Below are 26,865 nucleotides of genomic sequence, written 5' to 3'. Positions count from 1 at the left end.
AGTCAGAATAGAATTTACGGGGTCACACACATTAGAGGTTTTGATCGTTCCGAAGGTTGGATTACGATTTGGAATCGAAATTAAAATTGATTATCAATTTGATTGACAATTGGTTTAACCCGCTAAGAGTTAGTGAGTTAAAGAAGAAGGAATTGCAATTGGATTGCAATTTAATTGATTTAATTGGACCTAATTAAAATAGGCTTAACCTTATTGGATAAGGATGGGAAGGCCTAATTAATTAGAACTCCTTCTTAGATAAGGAATTAGATTTATGAAGTCAAATTCAAGTCCTAATTGGATTAGGATTCATATAAATCAATTTGGAGGACACATTGGGTTCTAATTGGATTAGGATTCAATTGAACAGGTGGAACCATGTAGCACCTAATCAAATTAGGTGACTCATGCATGGAAGGAAGGGAGGGAACCCTCCTCCATGCGTGTGGAGCAAAGAAGGAAAGAGGGAGGGGCGTCCGCCCCTCCTCACACGCACCAAGAAAGGAGGGGCATCCGCCTCTCCTTTCCTTTCATGGTCTCCACGCCATGTGGAGGGGTGGATCTCCTCCTCCTGGTTCACGTGGATTGCCACATGGCACATGCACATCCCTTGGATTCTCTTCAAACTCTTTTAAGTAAGGGTTGCGATAGAATTAAGTAAGGAGTGTTGCAGATTTTGGAGGAATGAATCAAGGAGTGATTGATCTCTGAAATTATTTCTTGTTTGTATGGGCATGAGATGCCTATTTAAAGGGCCCTGGCATGAAGCATAAGAGTAATTGAAGCTTCTTGCTGCCGCCACCCTCTGTCCCTTCCTCCTTGGCGTGAGCAAAAAAAAAGAAGCGTCTTCTTCTTCCTTCTCTTCGTCCTTCTTCCTCTCAAAGCAGTCAAAGAGTTGATTCAAAAGAGAGGAATTCAGCCATCAAAGGTGATCTCTGCAAGGGAGCTAGCAGTCCGGTGAGATTTTGGAGCGATTTGTACCTCGTGTGGATACCTGTAGAGGCCGGACGCTTGTGCGGCTTCAAGAGCACTAGAAATCCTACGATCATCAGATAGCGGTGAAGTTCTACCCGCTCAAAGGTAAAAATTAGATCTTTATAAATTCTATATAATTAGGAATTGTAGTAGATCTGAAATTAATCTAATCTTTTAATTTTAATCTTCCTTTTAAATTTCATAAATCTGAATTAGAGAACTCTAGAAAATTTTTGAAATCTACGTTCCTTAGAACGTTCATGAGGTGAACAACCCCGCGCGTCTTTTCGCTGCGATCGTCGCAACGCGTGCGGGGGTAATCCGACACATCTGTTATCATTTTCTAAGTTCATTTAACTGCTATATGTTGTCAACCCAAGACATACACATGCAGCATCCTGTCATCTCATTCTCCTTCATAATAAAAAAAAGTATTGCAGGCACTTACTTTCTTGAAAGACAAATAAACTTCTCGACTATCTTTTAGGAAACATTTATTTCTTATACTTTCAAGGAGTCCAGAAGAACACCAGCCACTTCGTAACTAAATTGTTGGCACCTGACTATATTTGTGAGGCAGTCTTGTGTCTGGGCCTTGGGACAAGCATGGATAGTGTCATGGATCATGGGTGTGACCTTGTCAGCAGTTTCAGTTGTTGGAACGTTTTAGGCACAGTTTGTTATGGGGTCCAAACTGCATCTTAGGCATGTTTTAGTGTGTCAAGGTTGTCATGTGGATTGGGCCAGTTTGGCTTGTTGGGCTGAGCTATGTAGCATGAAATGCAATCATCAGCATGCAATTCATGTAATCAAACATGTGAGAGCGATACATAATTAGTGGCACATATCTATTGGTACATGACATCAAAGAGGATCCATATTAGTATATCTGTTGAGAAAATAAAATTCATTCTGCTATATGTACATAATACGTAGAAAGCTTGTGACTAAAGGTTGCTTCCCCATCTATTGCTGTAACATATCACTTATTACTTGACAACATATGCTCAAAGGGTCCATTGATGATGGGAAAGTGCACTTTTATTTTCAGCATCTGATGCAAAAATTATAGCTGACAATAAATAGTTAGGAAAAGGCTAGATGGTTATAGTTATGCAAAAAGTGTTTTTGCACAACACAGTTATTTTGTTCAACATGTTCTGCCCAAATTTTATATTGCTATAATTAAATAAAGCCATCTTTACATTTAAATAAAGATTTCTCATTATCTGAATTCATCATCATAGCCATCTTTACATTTAAATAAAGCTTATTAGTTTTCTCCTTTATAAATCAATAACTTTTTTTGATCCAAATAATAACTTTTTCTAAAGGAAATATGAAGAGAGCCAAGACCTAAGGCATGTAAGAGACATCAGTCTATTATTGTGGAGGCTCAGAATAAGCAATTTAGATTACATCTTCGCAAATGTCCCTTAGGTGTTGGACAAATTATTAGTTATTATGAACAAGTTTCAACTCTCCTATGCCACTGCTTCATCTGGGTCCTCTTTGTTTTGGAGTGACATCACCCAAAATTGATAATTTTAGTATAGTGCAGTGTTTTAATTTGATTATGGGTGATAGATACTTATAATAGTTAAACTTTGCTTTTTTATGTCTTTTAGAATGCCAGAATCAAGAATAACAATTTGGGTTCACATTATATGTAGCCTGCAATATGATTCGACATGGTATCTCCTTTTGTACCATTCATTTGGGATGATTTGGCACATATGCAAGAGTTCTACAAAGCACATGATTTTTGGTTTGGAGGCATCTTAGATGTTGTGGTTCATGTTTGTAATCAATCGAGCTGTGTTTGTTCCTTTGGCCACTTCAAGGCTTATTCTCAGAATTAATGGGACATGGAGAGAAAATCTAAAAATAGCATGATATGGTGGCCTGTATTAGAAAATAACCATTAACCATAGCTATTAAATTTTTCTAATTGTTACCATGATACTCAAATTTTGGAAGAATAAGAAGAGGTGGAGGTAAGTAACTTCCAAAGTATAAAACACATATCATTCTTGGCATTCCATTGCTATACTCTTAGGTTGTTCCTACATTGTTATTTTAACAGCTGACTTTTCATTGGATTTTGGAATTTGTGACGAGAGAGAAAAGGGCTATTGAGTATTCCAACTCCAAGTAAGTTTGTTAATATCTGGTTTCTCTTGGTCTATGTATTGCACAAAAGAAAGGGATCTTGTGGGGTTCCACCCATAGCTCAAGCAGATAAATTTTTTTAATTTCTATTGCATTTTATATTTTTGAAGAATGTGAATATCACAAAAAGATTGAATTAAAGTTTCTTGAGGATTTTGATTAATAGTCAGTTTGTTATTTTTTGTTTGTGCAATGCGTGTCAATATGAATGACAAGAAGTGGTGGACTAGAGATGGAAGAGCTGGAGATGATTGCAAAACTGCCTTTTTCTCGTCATTAAAGGGCTTGAGGTTACTGTAGACAGCTAAAATTTCCTTTGCCTGGTTTGTAATGGCTAACTGTTATTTGTTTGTTTAAAATCTATTTTCTGGTTGCTACTGCTGACAGAGAGATTTGTCTGGTCATGCAACCATCCAAATAATAAATGCTACAGTAGTTTGTTTTTGTAGGGGTTGTCTTGAACATCATTTTTCTCCTACTTTCTTTAAAATTTTGTAGTAATTTCTGCTTCTACAACCAAACATGCTTGGAAGGACATTCTCATAAGACTCTTCAAGTTCAAGGTTTTTTATTTGAGATCTTAAATTTTGGTTCATATTTGGGAATTGTTAACTATAACGTATTTCTGATGTCTTTCTTTCTTATCAGTATTTATGAAGGGTAGATTTTATAGCTAGAGGTAACCCAAGTGGGAAAGGAGGGAGCTGATCCTCTGGAAATTAGGTGAACCCAAATGGTCTTAGGGATTAAGCTGTTAGTTACTAAAGTGATACCTAAACAGTATAATGGATAGTCCTTCAGGAGAAGAAGTTAACTTAAAGCATTCATGTTTTCCTTAGGCAGTCTGCCTCTTAGTTAACTTTAAGCATTCACAGGATGAGTTGGACGAGCATTCATGATGATGATGATTGCTTAGGAAGGTGCTGGCCGAGCTCTTGACGAGCTTCCGGAGAAGATATCCCATCCTAAGTAGAAGATTCCGGCTACCAAGGTCTGCCTTGGTGCCTAGGCAGTGACTAGGCCCACTAGGATATTAGGAGTCCTACCTGTTGTGGTTGAAATTTGGCCAGGGGATGACCATGCCAGAGGAAGTTGAGAAGCCGCCGGCCGGGATGAATAAAGAGAGCCACCTCCTGCGCACCGGTATACCTGCACGAAGCCATGGCCGGAGATTCCTGCGAAGGCCCTCTGATGGCTAAGTTAGTGGGGTTTTTTGGAGAAGTTTCTGAGTATTTTGAATTGCTTTGTATTGCTTCCAATTGCTTGCTGAGGGTCTTTCCCTACCCCCTTTTTATAGGGTGGGGGGTTTGGCCGTTACTTGAATTCTCAGGCCGAGCTGTGATCAGCTGGCCATTAGTAGGAGATGGCGTGGATAACGAAGATCAATCCCACGGGCGGAGGACTCGGGAGATATCTTTCCAGATTTGTTCATGGAGATTAATTCCGTGGGTGGAGGATTCGGGAGATATCTTTCCAGATTTGTTTGAATTTGAATTCTGAGGATCTGCGGGATCTTTGACGAGATCAAGGTTGACAGGGCCGAGGTCGGCTCGGCCTTCGGCTGGGTCCGAGGTTGGCCTGGCCTCTGGCCGAGGTCGGCTCGGCCTTTGGCTGGGTCCGAGATCGGCCTGGCTCTTAGTGGGACCGAGGCCTGGCTTGCTCGGCTCTGAGGTCTGCTCGGCAGGAATTGGGTGGTTCCACGCTGGAGTAGGACGATCTATTTTGTCTCCCATCACTACCTATTTGGGCAGTCTGTGGTTCTTTATACCTTGAAATCCAATGTTGAGATTATCATGTAATCTTAAGCAAATATGTGAATTCATATTATATGGATGCATGCTAGTTGGTAATACTTAATATTGTTTCATGTTGTTGCTTCTAAGATGCTTAATAGGCTGTTTAGGTCTTTGATTCTGTTTTATACTTAGAGGCTCAAAGATGAATGCAATTTCCAATTACGAACAATGTCACCTTGTTTGTCTAGGCTCTTTCAATTATCGGGGTTTCAGGAGGTTGTTCCATGGTTGCATAAGTTTAAACTACAAATATCAACTTACCCAACTTGAACTCTTGAGGTTTCTTGGCAGTCCCAGGCTAACGTAATATTGTCTAGATAAGAAAATCCATACCAATATAGTTGTCACTGTGTTGATAGCTGGTAGTGTTAATTAAAAAAAAGCCTGATCCTAGCATGGAGCCTTTTTATTGTGCTCCATAGTGAATCAGATTTCATGTACAGGGGCTTGGGTGATGATAATGATGATGATTAAGAAGAGAATTTTCGTCTACACAAGGTAATCGCATTTTGGTGAAATTTAAAAGATTCTTATTAGAGCTCAACCAATGCCATAATAAGAATTTTTTCAACCTGGCATCCTTTAGGAAGGGGTAAGTATAATTTGTGGACACAGAACTAGTGTTTGTGCTCTTTCATCTAGCTTTTGTATGCCTGCTTCACTATCTTCCACAGGCTGAATAATCTTTCTTCACCAAATTGTTCCCACCTTATCAACCACTCGAACAAATGGTTTTCACCATTTATCATATTATATGTATCAATTAATTATAGTGATTTCAAACAAGAAATGGACTTGGAAGTTTATGCCGAGCAGGAAAATAACAGCAAGTTTTCATATAGCCCAAGTATCTGTTAAGAAAAAGGGCAAAAAAAAATAAAAGAAGAAAGGAAAACTACTATGCTACTGGCTCTGCAAACCAAAATCATTTCATGCTTTTGCGTACCAGCATGCTCTCACATTAGAAGGAATCAGTCTATCAGAACAGAAAGGTCGAAGAGTAAATTGTAGTTTCTGCCCTACTAGGTAATCAGCTTCCCAATAAAATTAGAGTTTCCTGAATATGCAATTCTGTTTCCCCCAATAGGTGAGCATCTGGGAAATATGAACGAAAAATGCATGGCAAATCATAAGGACCATTATGAAGTACATGAAAATATTAAACAACTACTGGAACTACTGAATTGTAGTTTCTCAGTGGTTCTGCTCTGGTTTCTTTATTCTTTCTTATAAATAACACACATGTTTACTGCTTATTTAATTACACTTTTTTACATTTCCAGCTCTAGAACATCATTTAAGCATCTTTTGCTGCTGCCCATTCATGTATTTTTTTCTGCTTCTGTTCCCTGTTGTGCCTATTGGGTTTATGTACAAACCAAATCGAGCTTATCCATTCTGATGTACTTCTGAATGTGCTCGTTTGGTTTTGTTGAGCCAAGTTAGGCCAACTTTAACTATGGTTGCTCAAATGTGATTGGAGATGAATGCATTAATATCTCTTACTTTTTGAATGTACTTGGGCTTTTCTTATTGCTGGATCAAACTGTTCTTTTGCAGGTGACATCTCCATATGGAAACACACTTTATCACAGAGAAAATGTTACTGTAGGTCAGTTTGCATTCACAACCACTGAGGCTGGCAACTATCTAGCATGTTTCTGGAAAGATAGTGGCGACAAAGGTGTAGGTGCAAGTGTTAACCTTGACTGGAAGATTGGGATTGCTGCAAAGGACTGGGATTCAGTTGCTAGGAAAGAAAAGATCGAGGTGAACACTTGAAACTACAAAACCACCTGTTCTAGTCTGATTGCGGGGACTTCCATTGCAATTTTTACCTATCCTTCTTGTGAATATATATATATAATACATGGGTTTGTTAAATTAGGGTGTCGAGCTGGAACTAAAGAAACTAGAAGCAGCCACACGGGCAATCCATAATAACCTGTTATATCTCAAAGCCAGGTAATAAACTGAACCATCACAGCTTGCAAGCCAGATATCTGTCAATCATGCATCAGCTTATGCCTGATTGTTATTTTGTTTTGTGGATGCAGGGAAGCAGAAATGAGGGAAGTGAGTGAGAGAACGAATGCTAGGGTTGCATGGTTCAGTATTATGTCCCTCGGTGTTTGCATTGCAGTCTCTGCTCTGCAATTGTGGCATCTAAAGCGGTTCTTCCAAAAGAAGAAACTTATTTAGATCAGTACCTGATAAATGTATTCTAATGTGCAATGTTACTTTTAAAAACAGGAGGGATCAAGAAGTTCTATGTTACAAGCTTTTCATATACATGATGGTAACATTATTTTGCATTTGTTTACCCTACATGAGATTGAACTGTAGGATGGCCATGGAAACAGGTGCATATGGAATTTGGTGGACGCAAGACCCCTGCTTTTTTCCCCCTTCTCCCCCTCTCTCCTCTTTGGGTGTCAATTTTCACTACTACCGGACCTCAGATATGCCTCATATTCTTTGGGTTTCGATTTTCACTAATTGCAGATCTCAAATATGGGCAAACATTCTATGTGGCACTTTGCCTTGTCTCCAATATTATGTCACGCCCTTGATCCGAAATTGCGAGCCGGGGGTCGCAGCAACTACCGCATACTCATAGAGAACTCTTTCCATAAGAATGTAAAGCATCTCAATATGATATCATAAATATGTAGCGAAATAATTTAACTAAAATATGGAAACTTTATTTTTTTTAACTAACTCAATTACAATGTCTCACAATTTTAATATTAGTATGAGGCAAAATGGTGGGTTGTTTGGCTCATCGGATCCTCTATCAGTTGGGTTTCATAGATAGCTAGCATTTGGTTGATTAGGCTGAGCGTGCTTCCTCTCATTCTAGCACTGCCTTGACTAGATCTTTCATTAGCTCTTAGCTGAGTTCAATGGCTTCTTGGGAAGCTTATCCTAACTTGTGGTGCTCGAATGCGGCTCTATCGGTGGTCTCTTTGGAGATTAGTCTAATATTCTATCTATAATTTAGCTATTTGATATCTTGGACAGGCCCACAGGAATAACAAATTTATGGTCTCGTGGGAGACTCATCCATCCTACGGCGCTCGAGTGTCGCATTGTCGATGGTCTCTTTGGAGACTCACCCGATATTTCTTCCGTGCTTCGATGCTTCAGTTATTAGCGAGATCCATGGGAATCATGATAAGGGGTCTTTGCCAAGCTCACCCGATACCGTCACTTTTGAGGATTTCTTGGTTTGCGGTGATGTATCAGACATGCATTACTTAGCTATTTTGGAGCACAAAGACGGGCTTTGTTTATTATTAGCAATAAAGGAGTACAAAGTTCAAAACTACAATTTTTACTGGTGCTACACTCGAAGGTTATCAAAATTCCATACCCTAGGTACTAGAGTTCCGTTGAGTTGTTTGAGTCGATATGTGTAAGGTTGAATGACTTTTATAATTTTGTATGGTTCCTCCCACTTGGGTGCAAACCTTCTTTGGTCATCTTATCGGGCGACCTCACTTTTTCTGAGGACAAGATCCCTCATCGGAAGAGATTTACCTTGACCCGGGAGTTGTAGAATTGGGCCGCTCGTTGCTGATAGTCAACCATCTTGATTCAAGCTCATTCCTTAGCTTCATCCAGTAGGTCCAAGTTGGCATAGAGGTTCTCAGCATTAATTTGCTCGTCATATGTCTCCACCTGGTAGGACAGAATGCTGATCTCCATAGGAATGATGGTTTTAGTGTCGAAGGAGAGATTAAAAGGAGTTTCTTTGGTCGAGTTCTGATAGTTGTTCGATAGGCCTACAATACACCGGGCAACTCATCTACCAAAGATCCTTAGCTCGATCAAGCCTGTTCTTCAAACCTTGCAAAATAGTGCAGTTTTTTACCTCAGCTTCTCCATTGGCTTGGGATAGCCGATTGAGATGAATTGATGGTTGATACCGAGCTTCAAGCAAAATTTCCAAAATAAGGCATTATCAAATTGTCAGTTGTTGTCGGTGATGAGAACCTGAGAAATTATGAGCTGGTAGATGATGAATTTCCAAATGAAGCATTGTGCATTCTCCTTAGTGATCCAAGCTAAGGGTTCTGCCTCGACCTATTTTATGAAGTAGTCGATGGTGATGATGAGAAACTTACTTTGCCTAGTAGCTTGTGGGAAGGGACCACCAAGAATATCCATCCTCCATTGGGCGAATGGCTATGGCTGAATATTGGTGTATCCTAGGAATTGATCACACTTCTTTATGAATTGAGCATCATCTTTCTGCAATGTGGGCTAATATTATTCCTGCTTTAGTACTTTATGTGCTAGGGCCTTACCCCCCAAGTGATTTCTACATATGCCTTCATGGATTCTTGGAGGGCGTACTCGGCCTCAATAGGTCGGAGGTATTGAGATATGGCAAAGTAAAAGATCTCTTACATAGTCGGTTGCTGATCAGAATATACCAAGCGACCTGATGCTTGAGTCTACGGGCCTCCTTCTTGGTCCCTTTCTTCCTCTATTCTCCTCAATTTGAGCTTCCATTGCCAGATCCTATGAAGATCTCTTCTCTAGGAAGAAGTAGAAGTGGCAAGATTTTTGCCTGCTTCTTGCATCTCCATGTTGAAGCAGTCGATATAACTCCTAAGGGACCCGTCTTCCCTTTGCTTCACTATAAACAGACTGGTCATGTTTCTTCTATCTTCAGCTACTCACTAAGTGAGCTATGAATTATCAGTTGAACTAATCAAAAGAATGAATAGACCATGGCTAGAGGCTAGAATACTAAAGGCATGCTTCTTTCCTCAAAGTGGCCAAAAAAGCTTGGCATAAGACTATACTGGTATCCCCCTATAACATCATGAGAGCCTAAAATCTCTCGAGGTGGTCTATCAGATCCAAAGTGCCATCACACACCTTGAAATGGAGCATCTTGAATCTTCTCGGCAGCAGTTAATCCATAATTGCCTTGGAGGAATGCGTATCGATAGTAATCTCTAGATCTTCTTCCTAGTCAGCTTGCCCTTCTCTTGAGTTTCGATCTTGATGTTCATCTCCTTAATTCTTTGATCGAGGTTAGCTCTCCCTTAGAGATCCTTCTAACTAGAGAGATTCCAAATTTCTCGGGCTGGAGCCTATTTCGTAATGAGCGCCAAGGGGATCATCTTCGTAGTGATGGCTAATTATGCTATGTCAGGTCATCTTGTCGATCTAGTTGCATGGTGGTCTTTTGTTGGTTCAAAAATTGCATGTCTCAAACTACTTCTATCAAATTCTACACTTGTTGGACTAGCAGGTTAAACTACTCGGTTGTTACTTCCTCAAGAGTCGGTTGTGGAGTCGGGGACAGCTGAGGGCTAGGCTAGGAGTCAAAGAACTCATGTTGGAGCTGATTGGTGGAGTGGTGGTTGTTTCGTATGGACTTTTTTTCTTAAATCTCTAGGAAAACCTCAAAGGTAGAGGAGCACTTCATCTAGTGTCGCGTAAGATCTGACTTGACAGGTGGATAGGTTGACAGGTGAGCCGCTCGAGTCAGTGATGTTGGAGAAGTGTAGCATGACGTTGGAGCTTTTCTACAATCACAGAAAATAATTAGGCCACTGGTGTTGAAAAATGTGTCCTAAATGTCAATCGTCAGCCTGTTGATGATTGAGATATATATGAATTAATAAATAATAAAAGTTATTTGGCATTTTTCATCGCATATTTTAATACATCTTCATGAACTCATGTGATGTGATGAAGTCCTTAGGACTCTTTTAAATGATAAAGGAGGATTTGTCTACGAGTCCTTAAACCTGTTCACGACCGAACGATATGCTATTACTAGGACAATGACATTATCAAGTATAGGGTGTTTTGTGCCATATTTGTTGGTTGTCCTCTTAACCAAAAAGTGTAGAGACACTAGTATGCCACACAGGTGAAGTGTAGAAGTACATTTCACTAAACGTGACCTGTTCTAGAGCACTTTACTGTCAAGAGATGTTCTAAGTAGATATGGTGGGTATAAGTGTCCCTCCGACCTTAGATCACCACGGTGACTAGCAAGCAACTCACTATACTTTAGTACCGGACTATCTGAATTTCTAATTCAGTGACGAAATATTTTTGGGTACAGTCAAGTACTTGCGAAGTTGGTGTGTGAGTCAAGATGGGATTGACCTATTCTGGTGACAGGAGATAATGCTCTTGTGTTCAATTCAGCAAAACCTTGGCCAGGATAGTCCATGTGAGGAGTCACAGGATTTGTAAAGTTGAAGTACATTTAGGATGAACTGACTAAATAGTTGACAGTGAACTCTGAAGTCATCTTATGCATTCGGAGTCATGGGAATGAATTATACGGTAACTATAGTCCAAGGATTCTTGAATGTTGCTTTGCAATAATTTGGCTTATCCGGACGTCGGGTACCATTGCTAGATGGTCATTTTAATTAGTACAGAAAGTTGTTCTTGTGCTACCAGCTTAGGTTCGAACCATGGGGTCACACGCATAGAAGTTTTTGGATTGATCAAATGGCTGATTGATGATTAAGAATCGTCCAGAGGTACATTGGTCAATTCGATTGACAAATTATCCTAAGCAAAGATTGCAGTAAAATAATTATTAAATTATTGGAGGATTAATTGGCAATTAGATTGCTAATGAACTTAATTGATTGAATAATTGGCTTAGTGATGAGAGCACAAAAGTGCGACCTACATATCACTAAATTAGTGTTATTGCTAACGGATAATGATAAATTCACTGGATTAATATTATATTTGGGTTTGACACAGATTATCATAAATTAGACATAAAATGCACATTGAGTATAAATTTGACTTCAGAAGGATCCCTTCCCAGATTCGACCCGGTTGAAGATCGGGTCGGGTCTAAGTCGGGTTCGGATCCAAATCGGGTCCAATTTTTCTGTGCTTTTGGGAAAGAATTTTGGGCAAATCTAATTTGGCCATATCATAACTATGAGGTGCTGGGTGACCCATGACTTGAAAGACTTGCAATTGACCTCCAGTCAGAACAGATGACCCGTGACGAACTTGGTGTCTCCTAGCTCCCCTCTCAGGAGGGCAAAGAAAATCCCAAACCTTCTTCCAAAATCCAATTCCATTGCAGAAACTGGCACATGACCCATAAGCAGTCCGCGTTCTTCACACGCGCCCCATTCCATGCGATCACGGGAGACCCCAGCTCATCCCGCAGCGGCTCCTCCAGCATCCCAACCCTTCCGTGATTCATCATCGTCATCCTCCGTGTCTCCCTCTTCCTCCCGCAGTGCTCCAGCCATGGACCACCTTCCTGATCAGCTCCCATCTCATTTTCGTCCGCGATCCAAGCATCGCGTCCGTGAATGGCGTCCTCCCGACGATCCCGTGGCGGCTTCCCAGTGATCCCGCTTCCGAGTTTTAGCACCAGTCCAAGTTCCTAGCATCCGTCTGCTGCAGTCCTCCAGCACCATTTCTTCGGCCGGTGATGCATCCCACGCTTCAAGCCTCCGCGTCTGCAAGCACCATGATCCAAGCACCCAACAGCTCTTCCGTGATTTCCTCCTGTCGATCAAGCTCCCATTTCTTCTGCCCGTTTCAAATGCAGCCCGTGATCCCACGAATTGATGCCCTCCTTCCGTTTCCAAATCCCAGCCCCCAAGCAATCGGATCCCCAGCAATCACGCATCCTCCCCCTCTCGATGCTTCAACGATTGATCTATAAAAGGGGGGGAAGAAACAGAAGAGGGGAGCTCTCGGTGCGGGGTGAAGGCTCTGTTTGTTTGTAAGAGAGAAAGAAAAAAAAGAAATATAGCCATGCTCTGTTTTGGGTTGAGAAGAAAGCATCTTTTTTATTAGGGGAGAGAAGAAAGGAGTTGTTTTGTTTTGTTTTTTTTTTCTTTGTTTTTATGTCTTGTTTTGTAGAAGGGAGGAAGCATTAAGTTTCCAATCCTCATTTTATTTTTGTAATTGTCCTTTTATGCAATCCATTATTGTCATTTTCTTTTATGCGATCCATGTTCTAAGTTTTTAATTTAATTTATGTAATTTGTTTTATATGTTCTGAAAATCTTAGTTTTAAGATAACTTTGAAATTAATCTTTGCTGTTCAATGGCGATTTTAATTTATATTCTGTCTTTAAAAATCAACCCCTACTCTGCATTAGAATTCAATTGCAAGTTGTCTTTCTTTCCTTTATTTATTTTTAAATAAAAAAATTATTTTCTGGTAGACTAGAGAATCATTCAACATCCCTGACGTAATATTTTTCTTTTATCATTCAAAAATTGATTTTGAATCCGAGTGAACGTTTTTTATTTTTAAGCAACTCCACTCGCCTCCCTGTGGATCGACCTCTTACAACCGCTATTCTTCGAGTAAGAAAGGTAAGAGTAAAATTAATTTAAACTTTATTTGTCGGTTCTAACAACGATCTGTTTAGCGTATTTTTAGTTAAACAGGAATTGGACAACACTTAGGTTGAGCCAAATTGAATTATATTCAATTTGGGCTAGATTTGGATTTGACCTAATTGAATTGGGTTCGATCCAAGTAGATTGGGCTTGACCCAATTAATGGAGCTTGACTCAATTAGATTGGGCTTGATCCGAGTCAATTAGAAGTCCTTATTTGATAAGGATTCTAAATTCAAAATTCAGAATTTGAAAAGGAGAATGAATCCTTATTTTCTTGGCGCCAATAGTTGGCATGAGAAGGAAATGCAGTTCCTATTTGGGCGCATGAATCCCTATTTCTTAGGGATTCAAAATGCACAATGTTGGGATCCCACGTATGCCACAGAAAACTCAGAACGCAGCAGAAGTGGCATGCGCGAGATTCCGTTCATCGCATGAACGTATTTTAAAACTGATATTCGTAGATAGATTAGGATTAAATTTTTTTTAAAAGATTAGGAAGATCAGATCTTCATCTTGTGCGAGTAGATGTTCACCACAAACTGATGATCGTAGTATTTGTTGAAGGTTCGCTTGGGCTGCACACGCGTCCGGCCTCTACGGATATCCACACGAGGCAGAGGACCAATCTAAGTTTTTGAATCTCTCCAGGTACTATCTTCCTTGCAGAAAATACTTTTGATGGCTGAAATCCTCTCTTTAAATCAACTCTTGATTGCCTTAGAGAGGAGGAAGAAAGACTAGAAGGGGGGAAAAAGAGCCACCTCTTTTTCAGCCTTTTCCTTTTTGGTGTGAACGAACGAATAGGAGGAGGAGAAGGCCCAACGCCACCCTCCTTCTTTTTTTTTTCTTTGCTTGCGGCTGAAACCCAAGAAAAGGAGAAGAGGGGCTACCGTATTTTCCTAGGAGAAAAAGAAGAGAGAAGGGGCTGTAAGATGTATGCTCTAGAAGCCAATTTGGCTGACACATTGTTGATTCTAGGGACATAATTTTGTACTTGACTATTTATTATTGAATAAATAAAAGGCATCTTTTTCATTCATATTGTTTATGTGTCTATGAATCGTCCAAGAAATTAATAAGATGATGATACATATTCTCAAGAGTTGAGAATTTGAGCCATGTATCATTGGTGATTAATTTCTAAATGCTCCTGATCAAAGGATCATCACGAGGACGGTGATCGATCCGATCAGTGCACAGATCACTCTCCTTCTGGATGGACGAGACTTGAGTCCACAGTGTAGGGACACTGAAGTGATAGTGCAGGTGCTTGTTAGAGAACAAGGGTACTGAGCGTGACCAATACAAGAAGTCACTTGGATGTCTATCCACTCGTCAGTGACTTGCTTGATGTTGCAGTAGTGTGACTGGTCCTTTGACCTGCGGTGCTTCGGCTACTCATAGTGAGGTTATTGTAGTTTGACTGCACACATACATGGTCTCTAGCTATATGGGTCCATGCAGTGTAGATTGGCTGCAGTAAGTTCACTGTAGGAGTAGGGTATGCACCTATATGGAATCTATCGACCTTGATAGATAAGGAGAGATCCTATGTGATTTATAAGACTGAGTTCGTAAGACCTCGGCCGGGGCAGTATGCACAGTGGAGAAAGAGTTTTTCACTATCGAACTCGAGTCGAATAAATTTTGACATATGACAGACGATGGGGTTTGACGAGTTGTCCATGACCTCCGTCCTGTAGGGATCCATGATAGTAGGACTGTATCACATGTTTAACTGCACCTAGAGGTTCATCATTCTATTCTGCTGGGTAGCCACTACATGCTGCTAGGTGTCACTGGTGGATGGTGGGACTCATAGGGATTATCTTGATGATCGATAAACCCTAATGAGTTGAGTTGGAATCGTTCCAACCCATTGAAAGGAGTTTTCAATGATATAGTGATAGAGATCACAATATATCTCACTACCAGTCAGAATAGAACCTATGGGGTCACACACACTAGAAGTATTGACCGATCCGATGGTTGAAATCGTGATTGGGAATCACAAGAAATCAATTTGATTGATAAGAAGTTGAAGAAGAACAAAGGGAATTAATTAATTGGACTTGAAACAAGAATCCTACTTCGGGTAGGATACCTAGAGTTCTAATTGGATTAGGACTGGGAATCCTACTTGGAATAGGATTCCTCAATCCTAATGAGATTAGGAGTTTTGAATTAAAATTGGATTCCTACTTGGAGTAGGATTCCTAGAAATCCTAATAGGATTAGGACTTCGGATTCAAATAGAGTCCTAATTAGATTAGGACTAAAATTAAACAAATCCTAATTGGATTAGGATTCCTTAAGTCTAAATTAATTATTAATCTAATGAATCAACATGACTCCTAATTGGATTAGGATTGAAGAGTTCAATTGAGTCATGGTTCATTCAAGTCCTAATTGGATTAGGACTAACATAGATTGAACCCAATTTGGCCAATCCTAATTAGATTAGGATGAAACCATGAGAGAGGCACCTAATCCTCTTTGGAAGAGGATTAGGTTAACCAACTAAGAGGGGCATCAGCCCCTCTCCAAATGCTTGGGGCGACAAGAAGAGAGGAGCTAGGGCCGGCGCCCCCTTCTTATTTGGTAGGTTGTCATTGGAACTCCTAAAAGTTAGGAGCTCCAATTCCTTTTTAAAGAGGACTAGAGGCCGGCGCCCTAAGAGAGCTTTTCATCCTCCTCTTGCTGCTGCCACCCTCCCCTCTCCTCTCTTGGTTCAGCCGCAAGCAAAGGAAGAGCAAGGTCCAAGCGTTGGCGTCTTCCTCTTCCTCCAATCCTTCTTCCAACGCAGGGAAAAGAAAGAAGGCTGCAGAAGCTGTGTTCTTCTTCCTTGAGTTCCTTCTTCTTCTTCCTCCTCTCAAGCACTTTCAAGAGTTGAAAGAAAGAGAAGAGATCAGCCATCAAAGGAGTCTTTGCAAGGGAGCTAGCACCCCGGGAAGACAAGAAAGCTTTGATCGGTTCTCTACTTCGTGTGGATACCCGTAGAGGCCGGACGTTTGAACGGCTTCAAACGAACCCTCTTCCAAAACCACGAATTCAGATTCGCGGTGATCATCTACCCGCGCAAGGTGAAGATTTGATCTTCCTATTAGTTCTAAAAGTTTTAATTCTTACCTAATTACGAAAGGTCTCGAAACAAGCGTTCATGCGATGAACGTCGAACCCGTGCATGCCGATTCCGCTGCCATCTGAAAATTTTTGAAATATCAGCGGCATGGGCGGGTTCCCAACAGTGGTATCAGAGCCTAGGCTTCGTAGATTAAGGTAAGAATTAAATATCTAAAGGCATATTAGATCTGAAAATTAAATGATCATGTATGCTGAAAAATTCTGCATGCAGATTTTTTCAGGGGTGCTGATTTTTACATGCTGATTTTTATGTGATAAAAAGATGATTCTAATTGCATTGTTAATGGGATTACAAAGTTTAGAATCATGATTAGCATGATCAGCGACCTATGTCATGATATAATCAGTTAAGTTTCAGATCTGAAAATTATAATTGTAGCATACAGTGATGATCATAGGATTCAACCCCTTTTGGTATCAAATGTAATGACCTGCGATGTGATCTGCGATGTCATGTAATTTTTTAGATGCTTGCATGCATCTTATTTGATGTTTTGAGAGGCCTGCGTGCCTCCTAAAAGGAGATGTAAATTATTTTTATTTTTATTTTACATCTGGTTGTATTTCTGTGATGTGATGTACATCAACGATCAAGTTGAAGCAAAGGCATGAGATGAAAGGTGATCCAAGCGGTTGATGGCGATGGGATCAAGGGTTGATCAAGGATCGAATCAAGGAGGCTTGGAACCAATTCAAGAGTTGAAGACCACTTGATCAATTGATGTGCATGTGCTTGTAATACGACCTAATTAGAATCCATGATCATCACCTAGTTAAAGTTTAGCTTTAATTATTGCCGCGATTATAACTGCCTGCAATGCGCCGTTTGCATGTGATGTGAATGAGAGTCGGGTAGATAGGTCTACATGTGATGTAGCAAACCCAGTTGAGACCTAAATCAAAACCTCCTCAATCAAGTCGAGAGTGAACCGACATGAGCAAGTCATATTAGATTAATTGATCTAATTGGTGTCTAGGAAAGCATGAAAGGTGGTTACTTAATTAGGACCTTACTCTCTGAGTAAGGGGAGCCTCCCACCTGCTTACCTGGCCAATTGTTCGATTACCTCTTATGAAAGGCTCAAGTTGCAAACACTAAGACCTGATTAACCAATATTAAGTCAATAGGTCTTCCACTGTAGTAGAGCTGCTAAGGCCTTTCTGATGTTGACTTGTCTCGGCTGGATACAGTGGTCAAGTTGCATTGGGGGGCTGGACCTCTCTATAGACATGAGATGTTGTAGGATAAAGGTGGGGTTGGGCACCAATAACTGTTAGGTGGGGACCCAATGACGACTTTATTCCTACGGTTATACAGTGGGTCTGACTTAACTAAGAAATGAGACCAATAACTGTTAGGTGAGGTCTTCATGGCTTAGAGACCAAGTTGCACTGCAACATGCTTGAGAAGCATTGTACAAGAGTTGTACACTCATCCATCTATGTGTCACCAATAACTGTTAGGTGAGGTGGCATGTGAATTGGTGGGACCGCAGTACCCACTAGAAATCCTAGTCGTGTGGGATTTCCGTTTTCCTACCAGAGGAGTGTGAGGAATTCGAAAAAATAGTGGGAGTCATATTTGTTCTAAAAGACCTTAGGACAGATTAGGATCAAGTACAAGAGTCTAACTAGAATCTTTACTCTCTGCAGATACAATGTCGGCTTCAAACCCTTTGACCCGTATTCTTGAGACCAACCGACTGACTGGAACCAATTACAAGGACTGGCTTAGAAATCTCAAAATAGTTTTGAACTGTGAGAAGATAGGCTATATACTCGATTCAGATATCCCCACATTACCAGCACGTCCCACTGATGTTCAGCGTGAGATGCATAAAAAGTGGTTGGATGATGACATTAGAGTAAAATGCTATATGATGGCATCTATGTCTAATGAACTCCAATGCCAGCATGAAAATATAAAGACTGCTAGGGACATACTGGCACACCTATAAGAGTTGTATGGTGAGCAGAGTCGCACAGCTCGTTTTGAAGTGTCCAAGAGGCTTTTCAAAGCGAAGATGCGCGAAGGGCAGTCTGTCCATGATCACGGTCTGACCATGATCAAGGACCTAGAGGAGCTTGAGAAGCTCGGTATGGACATGCACAAGGAATTGCAAGTGGATTTGATCCTATAGTCACTTCCTGATTCATTTGGTCAGTTTATAGTAAACTACCACATGAATAAGATTGAATGCACTAAGACTGAACTAATCAACATGTTGGTAACTGCTGAGGGAGCCTTGAAAGGTTCAAGGGGCAATGTCCTCGCTGCTGAGTTGACTTCTGGTTCCAAGAGAAAGTCTACTTGGAAGAAAAGGAAGCCTACAAAGAAGCAGAAGAAAGACAAGAAGCCAAAGAAGGAAGTTCAAAAGAAAAAGGCTAACGACAAAGGAAAATGTTTCCACTGCAATGTCGAAGGCCACTGGAAGAGAAACTGTCCTTCATACCTCGAGAGCCTGAAGAACAAGAAAGGTGACACACCTTCAGAAGGTATAGACTTGCTCATAATTGAAACTAATCTAACGGTTTCTTCTACTTCCAGTTGGGTTATAGATTCTGGTTCTAGTGCTCATTTGTGCACTACCATGCAGGGTCTAAAGGAAAGTAGAAGGCTGGCGGAAGGTGCGGTAACCCTTCGAGTTGGCAACGGGGCAAAAGTTGCTGCTGTGGCTGTGGGCACCTACCATCTGCGACTACCGTCTGGATTTAGTTTAATACTTAGAGACTGTTATTATGTACCTGTTGCTAGCAGAAATTTGATTTCTGTTTCATGTCTAGCACAGGAAGGTCATGTTTTTACATTTGACAAAGACTGCTGTTCTATTTATTTAAGAAATAAAATAGTCGCACGTGGTTTCATGATTGACAGTCTCTATCATTTACATATGGATGTATCTGTGAATGTTACCGAGCAAGATGTGAGTGCCAAAGGATCCAAAAGATCCAGAGATGAGATAAACCAAAGATATTTGTGGCACCTCAGACTTGGCCATATTGGAGAAGATAGAATGAACAAAATGGATAAAGATGGGCTCTTAGGCTCATTGACTTCCGAGTCATATCTAGTTTGCGAGTCCTGTCTTCAAGGAAAGATGGCTAGACTGCCCTTTGTAGGACATGGGGAGAGGACCACTGAAATACTTATCCTAGTACATACAGATGTATGTGGCCCATTCGATGTGCTAGCCAGGGGACGTTATTCTTACTTCATTATCTTTACCGATGATTATTCACGGTATGGGTATGTGTATCTTATGAGACACAAGTCTGAATCCTTTGAAAAGTTCAAAGAGTTCAAAAATGAAGTAGAAAAACAAACTGGAAAACCTCTTAAGGCTCTTCGATCAGATCGGGGAGGAGAATACCTTAGTGGGAAATTCCGGGACTATCTCAAAGAAAACGGCATAGTCTCACAATGGACACCTCCGGGTACACCTCAACTCAACGGGGTGTCAGAGAGGAGAAATCGGACCCTATTGGATATGGTCAGGTCCATGATGAGCTTCACTGATTTACCTATGTTCCTTTGGGGAGATGCCTTACTCACAGCGATTTATTTATTGAATAGAGTTCCCTCTAAATCCGTTCCTACCACACCGTATGAGATATGGCATGGTAAGAAACCAAGTCTGGGTCATCTCAAGATTTGGGGATGTCCGGCCCACGTCAAGCGACTACAGGCGGACAAGTTAGAGGCTAGGACCATAAGTGCTCGTTTTATAGGATATCCTAAAGAGTCATTAGGATACAATTTTTACGTCTCAGAGGATCACAATGTGTTTGTGAGCCGTCATGCCATCTTCTTGGAAAATCAGTTTATCCTTGATAGAGGCAGTGGGAGGAAAATTGAGCTTGAAGAGAAAGTCTCCGAAAAGCAACGAGTCATGGATCCTAAAGAACCTATTCATAAGGAGCCAGTACACGATGTCCCTCAACCACCTCGTAGATCTAGTAGAGTCTCCCATCCTCCCGATAGATACTTAGGTATACTTGAAGAGGATACTGAGGAAATGTTCCTAGTGGGAGATAGGGATCACATATAGGATCCCAAAACCTACAACGAGGCGATATCTGATATCGATTCCGAGAAATGGCTGGAAGCTATGAAGTCAGAGATAGACTCCATGCATTCCAACCAAGTCTGGACCTTAGTAGATCCACCAGAAGGTATTGTACCTATTGGATGCAAATGGATCTACAAAAGGAAGATAGGTTCGGATGGAGAGGTAGAGACCTATAAGGCAAGGCTTGTGGCGAAAGGGTATAGTCAGCGCGAAGGCATTGACTATCAGGAGACCTTTTCACCTGTAGCCATGCTAAAATCCATCCGAACATTGCTTGCCATTGCAGCATTTTATAATTATGAAATCTGGCAGATGGATGTGAAAACTGCTTTCCTGAATGGATATCTTGATGAAGATATCTATATGGAACAGCCTTTGGGTTTTACTTCCAGTGATGGAGATCACAAGGCCTGCAAGCTGCAAAGGTCCATCTATGGACTAAAGCAAGCATCTCGGAGTTGGAACACTCGTTTCGATGATACAATCAAAACGTTTGATTTCATCAAAAACGAGGAGGAACCATGTGTTTATAAAAAGGTTAGTGGGAGTGCTGTCGTTTTTCTCGTACTGTACGTAGATGACATTCTCCTGATTGGGAATGATATTCCCATGCTAACCTCGGTCAAGGTCTGGTTGTCAAAAGAATTCTCCATGAAAGACCTTGGGGAAGCATCCTATATTTTGGGAATAAAGGTCTATAGAGATAGATCTAAAAGGATGCTTGGCCTGTCACAGAAAATGTACATAGAGGAGGTGCTGAAGAGGTTCAGCATGGAAAACTCCAAGAGGGGTCTTTTACCCCTAAGGCATGGAATTCATCTCTCCAAGAAGATGTGCCCCAACACACCTGAGGAGATTCAACGCATGAGCAAGATTCCTTATGCATCGGCAATAGGAAGCCTCATGTATGCCATGCTATGTACACGACCTGATATAGCTCTTGCTGTGAGTGTCACAAGCAGATATCAGTCGAATCCAGGTGAAGAACACTGGACAGCTGTGAAGAATATTCTTAAGTACTTGAGAAGAACTAAAGATTTATTCTTGGTTTTTGGAGGATCATCAGAGTTAAAGGTAGAAGGGTACACAGATTCAGACTTCATGACTGATGTCGATGACAGGAAGTCAACATCTAGATACGTGTTCTTGTGCAATGGTGGTACGGTGAATTGGAAGAGTTCTAAACAACCGATCATTGCTGATTCGACTATGGAAGCCGAATACATCGCCGCCTCTGAAGCTGCTAAGGAAAGGCTTCTGGTTCAAGAAATTCATTGCAGAGTTGGATGTGATGACATCAGATGCCATAACACTCTACTGCGATAATAATGGCGCCATAGCCCTTGCTAAGGAGCCAAGGTCTCATCAGAAGTCTAAGCATATAGAGCGGCGCTTTCACCTCATACGCGACTATGTGGAGAAGAAATATGTAGAGGTGCAGAGAGTAGACTCCGCGGATAACGTGGCAGACCCGTTCACTAAGCAGCTGAGTCAGCAAAAGACTGAAGCCCACCTTGAGAAGATGGGCCTAAGATATATGACCAATTGGCTTTAGTGCAAGTGGGAGATTGTTAGATGTATGCCCTAGAAGCCAATTTGGCTGACACATTGTTGATTCTAGGGACATAATTTTGTACTTGACTATTTATTATTGAATAAATAAAAGGCATCTTTTTCATTCATATTGTTTATGTGTCTATGAATCGTCCAAGAAATTAATAAGATGATGATACATATTCTCAAGAGTTGAGAATTTGAGCCATGTATCATTGGTGATTAATTTCTAAATGCTCCTGATCAAAGGATCATCACGAGGACGGTGATCGATCCGATCAGTGCACAGATCACTCTCCTTCTCGATGGACGAGACTTGAGTCCACAGTGTAGGGACACTGAAGTGATAGTGCAGGTGCTTGTTAGAGAACAAGGGTACTGAGCGTGACCAATACAAGAAGTCACTTGGATGTCTATCCACTCGTCAGTGACTTGCTTGATGTTGCAGTAGTGTGACTGGTCCTTTGACCTGCGGTGCTTCGGCTACTCACAGTGAGGTTATTGTAGTTTGACTGCACACATACATGGTCTCTAGCCATATGGGTCCATGCAGTGTAGATTGGCTGCAGTAAGTTCACTGTAGGAGTAGGGTATGCACCTATATAGAATCTATCGACCTTGATAGATAAGGAGAGATCCTATGTGATTTATAAGACTGAGTTCGTAAGACCTCGGCCGGGGCAGTATGCACAGTGGAGAAAGAGTTTTTCACTATCGAACTCGAGTCGAATAAATCTTGACATATGACAGACGATGGGGTTTGACGAGTTGTCCATGACCTCCGTCCTGTAGGGATCCATGATAGTAGGACTGTATCACATGTTTAACTGCACCTAGAGGTTCATCATTCTATTCTGCTGGGTAGCCACTACATGCTGCTAGGTGTCACTGGTGGATGGTGGGACTCATAGGGATTATCTTGATGATCGATAAACCCTAATGAGTTGAGTTGGAATCGTTCCAACCCATTGAAAGGAGTTTTCAATGATATAGTGATAGAGATCACAATATATCTCACTACCAGTCAGAATAGAACCTATGGGGTCACACACACTAGAAGTATTGACCGATCCGATGGTTGAAATCGTGATTGGGAATCACAAGAAATCAATTTGATTGATAAGAAGTTGAAGAAGAACAAAGGGAATTAATTAATTGGACTTGAAACAAGAATCCTACTTCGGGTAGGATACCTAGAGTTCTAATTGGATTAGGACTGGGATTCCTACTTGGAATAGGATTCCTCAATCCTAATGAGATTAGGAGTTTTGAATTAAAATTGGATTCCTACTTGGAGTAGGATTCCTAGAAATCCTAATAGGATTAGGACTTCGGATTCAAATAGAGTCCTAATTAGATTAGGACTAAAATTAAACAAATCCTAATTGGATTAGGATTCCTTAAGTCTAAATTAATTATTAATCTAATGAATCAACATGACTACTAATTGGATTAGGATTGAAGAGTTCAATTGAGTCATGGTTCATTCAAGTCCTAATTGGATTAGGACTAACATAGATTGAACCCAATTTGGCCAATCCTAATTAGATTAGGATGAAACCATGAGAGAGGCACCTAATCCTCTTTGGAAGAGGATTAGGTTAACCAACTAAGAGGGGCATCAGCCCCTCTCCAAATGCTTGGGGCGACAAGAAGAGAGGAGCTAGGGCCGGCGCCCCCTTCTTATTTGGTAGGTTGTCATTGGAACTCCTAAAAGTTAGGAGCTCCAATTCCTTTTTAAAGAGGACTAGAGGCCGGCGCCCTAAGAGAGCTTTTCATCCTCCTCTTGCTGCCGCCACCCTCCCCTCTCCTCTCTTGGTTCAGCCGCAAGCAAAGGAAGAGCAAGGTCCAAGCGTTGGCGTCTTTCTCTTCCTCCAATCCTTCTTCCAACGCAGGGAAAAGAAAGAAGGCTGCAGAAGCTGTGTTCTTCTTCCTTGAGTTCCTTCTTCTTCTTCCTCCTCTCAAGCACTTTCAAGAGTTGAAAGAAAGAGAAGAGATCAGCCATCAAAGGAGTCTTTGCAAGGGAGCTAGCACCCCGGGAAGACAAGAAAGCTTTGATCGGTTCTCTACTTCGTGTGGATACCCGTAGAGGCCGGACGTTTGAACGGCTTCAAACGAACCCTCTTCCAAAACCACGAATTCAGATTCGCGGTGATCATCTACCCGCGCAAGGTGAAGATTTGATCTTCCTATTAGTTCTAAAAGTTTTAATTTTTACCTAATTACGAAAGGTCTCGAAACAAGCGTTCATGCGATGAACGTCGAACCCGTGCATGCCGATTCCGCTGCCATCTGAAAATTTTTGAAATATCAGCAGCATGGGCGGGTTCCCAACAGGGGCCACAAGCCCTCCTCTTTTATCTCCTTGAAAACCTAGGGTGAGCTTCTAAATTTTAGGAGCTCATCCTTACCTCTAAGATAAGAGAGGAGGGGCGTGTGCCCCTTCTTTCTTTCTTCATGTAACCAACCAAGGGAGGGGCGTACCCCTCCCTCCCTCCCTCTTCTTCCTACTTCATGCACGCCCCACTTAAGGGCCATTTACAAGGGGGGTCTAATCCTCTTCCAAAGAGGATTAGGTAAACCCAATGCCTTTCCCTTTAAATCCTAATCTAATTAGGATTCAATTGGACCATGACTCAATTGAACTCTTCAATCCTAATCTAATTTGGAGTCATCATAATTTATTAGATTAAAATTAATTACGACTTAAGAAATACTAATTCAATTAAGACTTATTTAATTTTACTCCTAATCTAATTAGGACTTATTTAATTTTACTCCTAATCCAATTAGGACTTATTTAATTTTACTCCTAATCCAATTAGGACTTTAGAAATCCTACTCCAAGTAGGACTCTATTTTAATTTGAAGTCCTAATCTAATTAGAACTCTAGAAATCCTACACCAAGTAGGACTCGTGTTTAATATGATCAAATCCAATTAACTAAATCCAATTGATTCAATTAAATTACAATCCAATTGCAATTATTCCTTCTTCAATTCACTAACCCTTAGTGGGTTACACCAATTATCAATCAAATTGATAATTATGAATTATTTGTGATTCCAAATCATAATTCAACCATCGGATCGGTCAATACCTCTAATGTGTGTGACCCCATAGGTTCTATTCTGTCTGGTAGTAAGATATATTGCGATCTCTATCACAATATCATTGAAAATTTCTTTTAATGGGTTGAAACAATTCCAACTTGTTGCCCAAGAAGACAACCCAAGAGTGGGGGTGAATTGGGTTTGGATTAAATCTCGACCAATTAAAAACTATGATTAGTAATTAACTAAATCTATTGCAAGCAAACTAGTTAAGTTACTAGATGAAGTGAATGAAGAGAGATAGAGAGAGAGAGGACAGCAGCCAATACAAACACAAACCAATTTATAGTGGTTCGGAGCTAACTCTTGCTCCTACGTCCACTCTCCAAGCTTCACTTGGGAGTTCACTATAATCCCTTGGATTACAGCCGGTTGTTTTACAAGTTCACAACCCAACTTGTTGTTTTCGCGAGATCACAACGAACTCGGTCGGTTTTCACAGGCTCACCGACTAGAACCATCCGATTATTTTTTCGGAATCACAATCGAACCCTTACACCGTTGGTTTTAACCTTGGCTCACCAACAAACCTTACAACAAATCAAGTAAGAAAATAGTTTGGAAAAAGTTACAAGGAAAGCTTCTTAACAAGCAAATATTAAACAATATGAAAAGAGTAGAGTTAGAGTCCCTCAAACAGATTTTGGAAGAGGAAGAAGGGGCTTCTCGAACTCTGAGTCTCCTCTTTGAATGCACTGAAGATCTGATGTCAGAGGAAGAGCTTTGAATACGAAGGGAAGACTTCTAGTTATGTATTGAATGCGGTTCTTCCTTCTTTTGCTTGTCTTTTCTCACAATAGACTCTTGGTAGATGAAAAACACTTAATGCACAAATGGAGTAACTCTGTTAGTCTCTACTACTATTCACTCTGGCTATTTAAGCAGTCCTCTTTGAAAACTAGCCGTTAGACACTAATTTGTGGCCGTTCTGCATAGTCTGCAACTCCTGACAATGTATCCGTTGGGGTCGGAGTCGACTCGCTCGATCTGGAGTCGACTCGGCTGTTGCTGGAGTCAGCTCTTGCTTTACTGGAGACGACTCGTCCACTGTTCAGGATTTGAATTAAAGTGCTGTCCCGTTCTGGAGTCGACTCGGACAAACCTGGAGTCGACTCGCCAATATCCGGAGATGACTCGGCCCTCTGGAGACGACTCGTTCTCAGGATTCCAGAGATCTAATTTTCTGCATTTCTTTCTCGAGTCGACTCGGATCATCTTAGAGTCGACTCGGCTCTCAAAGCCCAAAAACTGATCCTCTATCTTTGGAGTTGAACTGCCTTGGAGTCGACTCGGATCATCTTGGAGTCGACTCGGCTGACTTGGGGTCGACTCTCGTATTTTCGGAGTCAACTCGCTCTCAGAGTCACTTTGTTTGATTTTCTGCCTTTCAGTCTGCTTTCCTCTGAGAGTCGACTCTTGTTTGTTTAGGGGTCGACTCGCCAAACGTAGGAGTCGACTCGAATTCTTCTGGAGTCGACTCGGCAACAGGGTCCAGAATACACTTCTCTATCCTTCTGTCTGTTACTCCTTGGAGTCGACTCGGAACCGTCGGGAGTCGACTCGGTAAGCATCGGAGTCGACTCGAAACCATTGGAGTCGACTCGATGACAAGATCTGAAATTCATCTTTCTGTCCTTCTGTCTGTTCTCAGTCGG

At 41.1% G+C, this 26,865-nt stretch overlaps 1 protein-coding gene across 2 annotated transcripts in view; it reads left to right on the top strand.

The window, feature by feature from the left end:
- The window catches only part of LOC120109081 (transmembrane emp24 domain-containing protein p24delta4-like), a 76,562-nt gene that overhangs the window by 28,622 nt on the left and 21,075 nt on the right, over window positions 1–26,865 (top strand). Inside the window, exons 2-4 of one of the 2 annotated variants that reach the window (XM_088701248.2) lie at window positions 6,504–6,713; window positions 6,832–6,908; window positions 7,001–7,251. The exons of the other annotated variant lie outside the window; for it this stretch is intronic. Coding sequence (XP_088557374.1) covers window positions 6,504–6,713; window positions 6,832–6,908; window positions 7,001–7,145 — 432 coding nt within the window. The 3' untranslated portion in view covers window positions 7,146–7,251. Of the gene's footprint in view, window positions 1–6,503; window positions 6,714–6,831; window positions 6,909–7,000; window positions 7,252–26,865 lie in introns of those variants that run through there. 2 annotated transcript variants of the gene reach the window in all.

Source organism: Phoenix dactylifera, chromosome 7 (assembly GCF_051530095.1).
Source record: "Phoenix dactylifera cultivar Ajwa chromosome 7, Ajwa_hap1_PhDact_Kaust_v1.1, whole genome shotgun sequence".
Lineage (NCBI taxonomy): Eukaryota > Viridiplantae > Streptophyta > Magnoliopsida > Arecales > Arecaceae > Phoenix > Phoenix dactylifera.
Note: the sequence above shows the minus strand (reverse complement) of the source record. Positions and strands in the feature narration are given on the sequence as shown.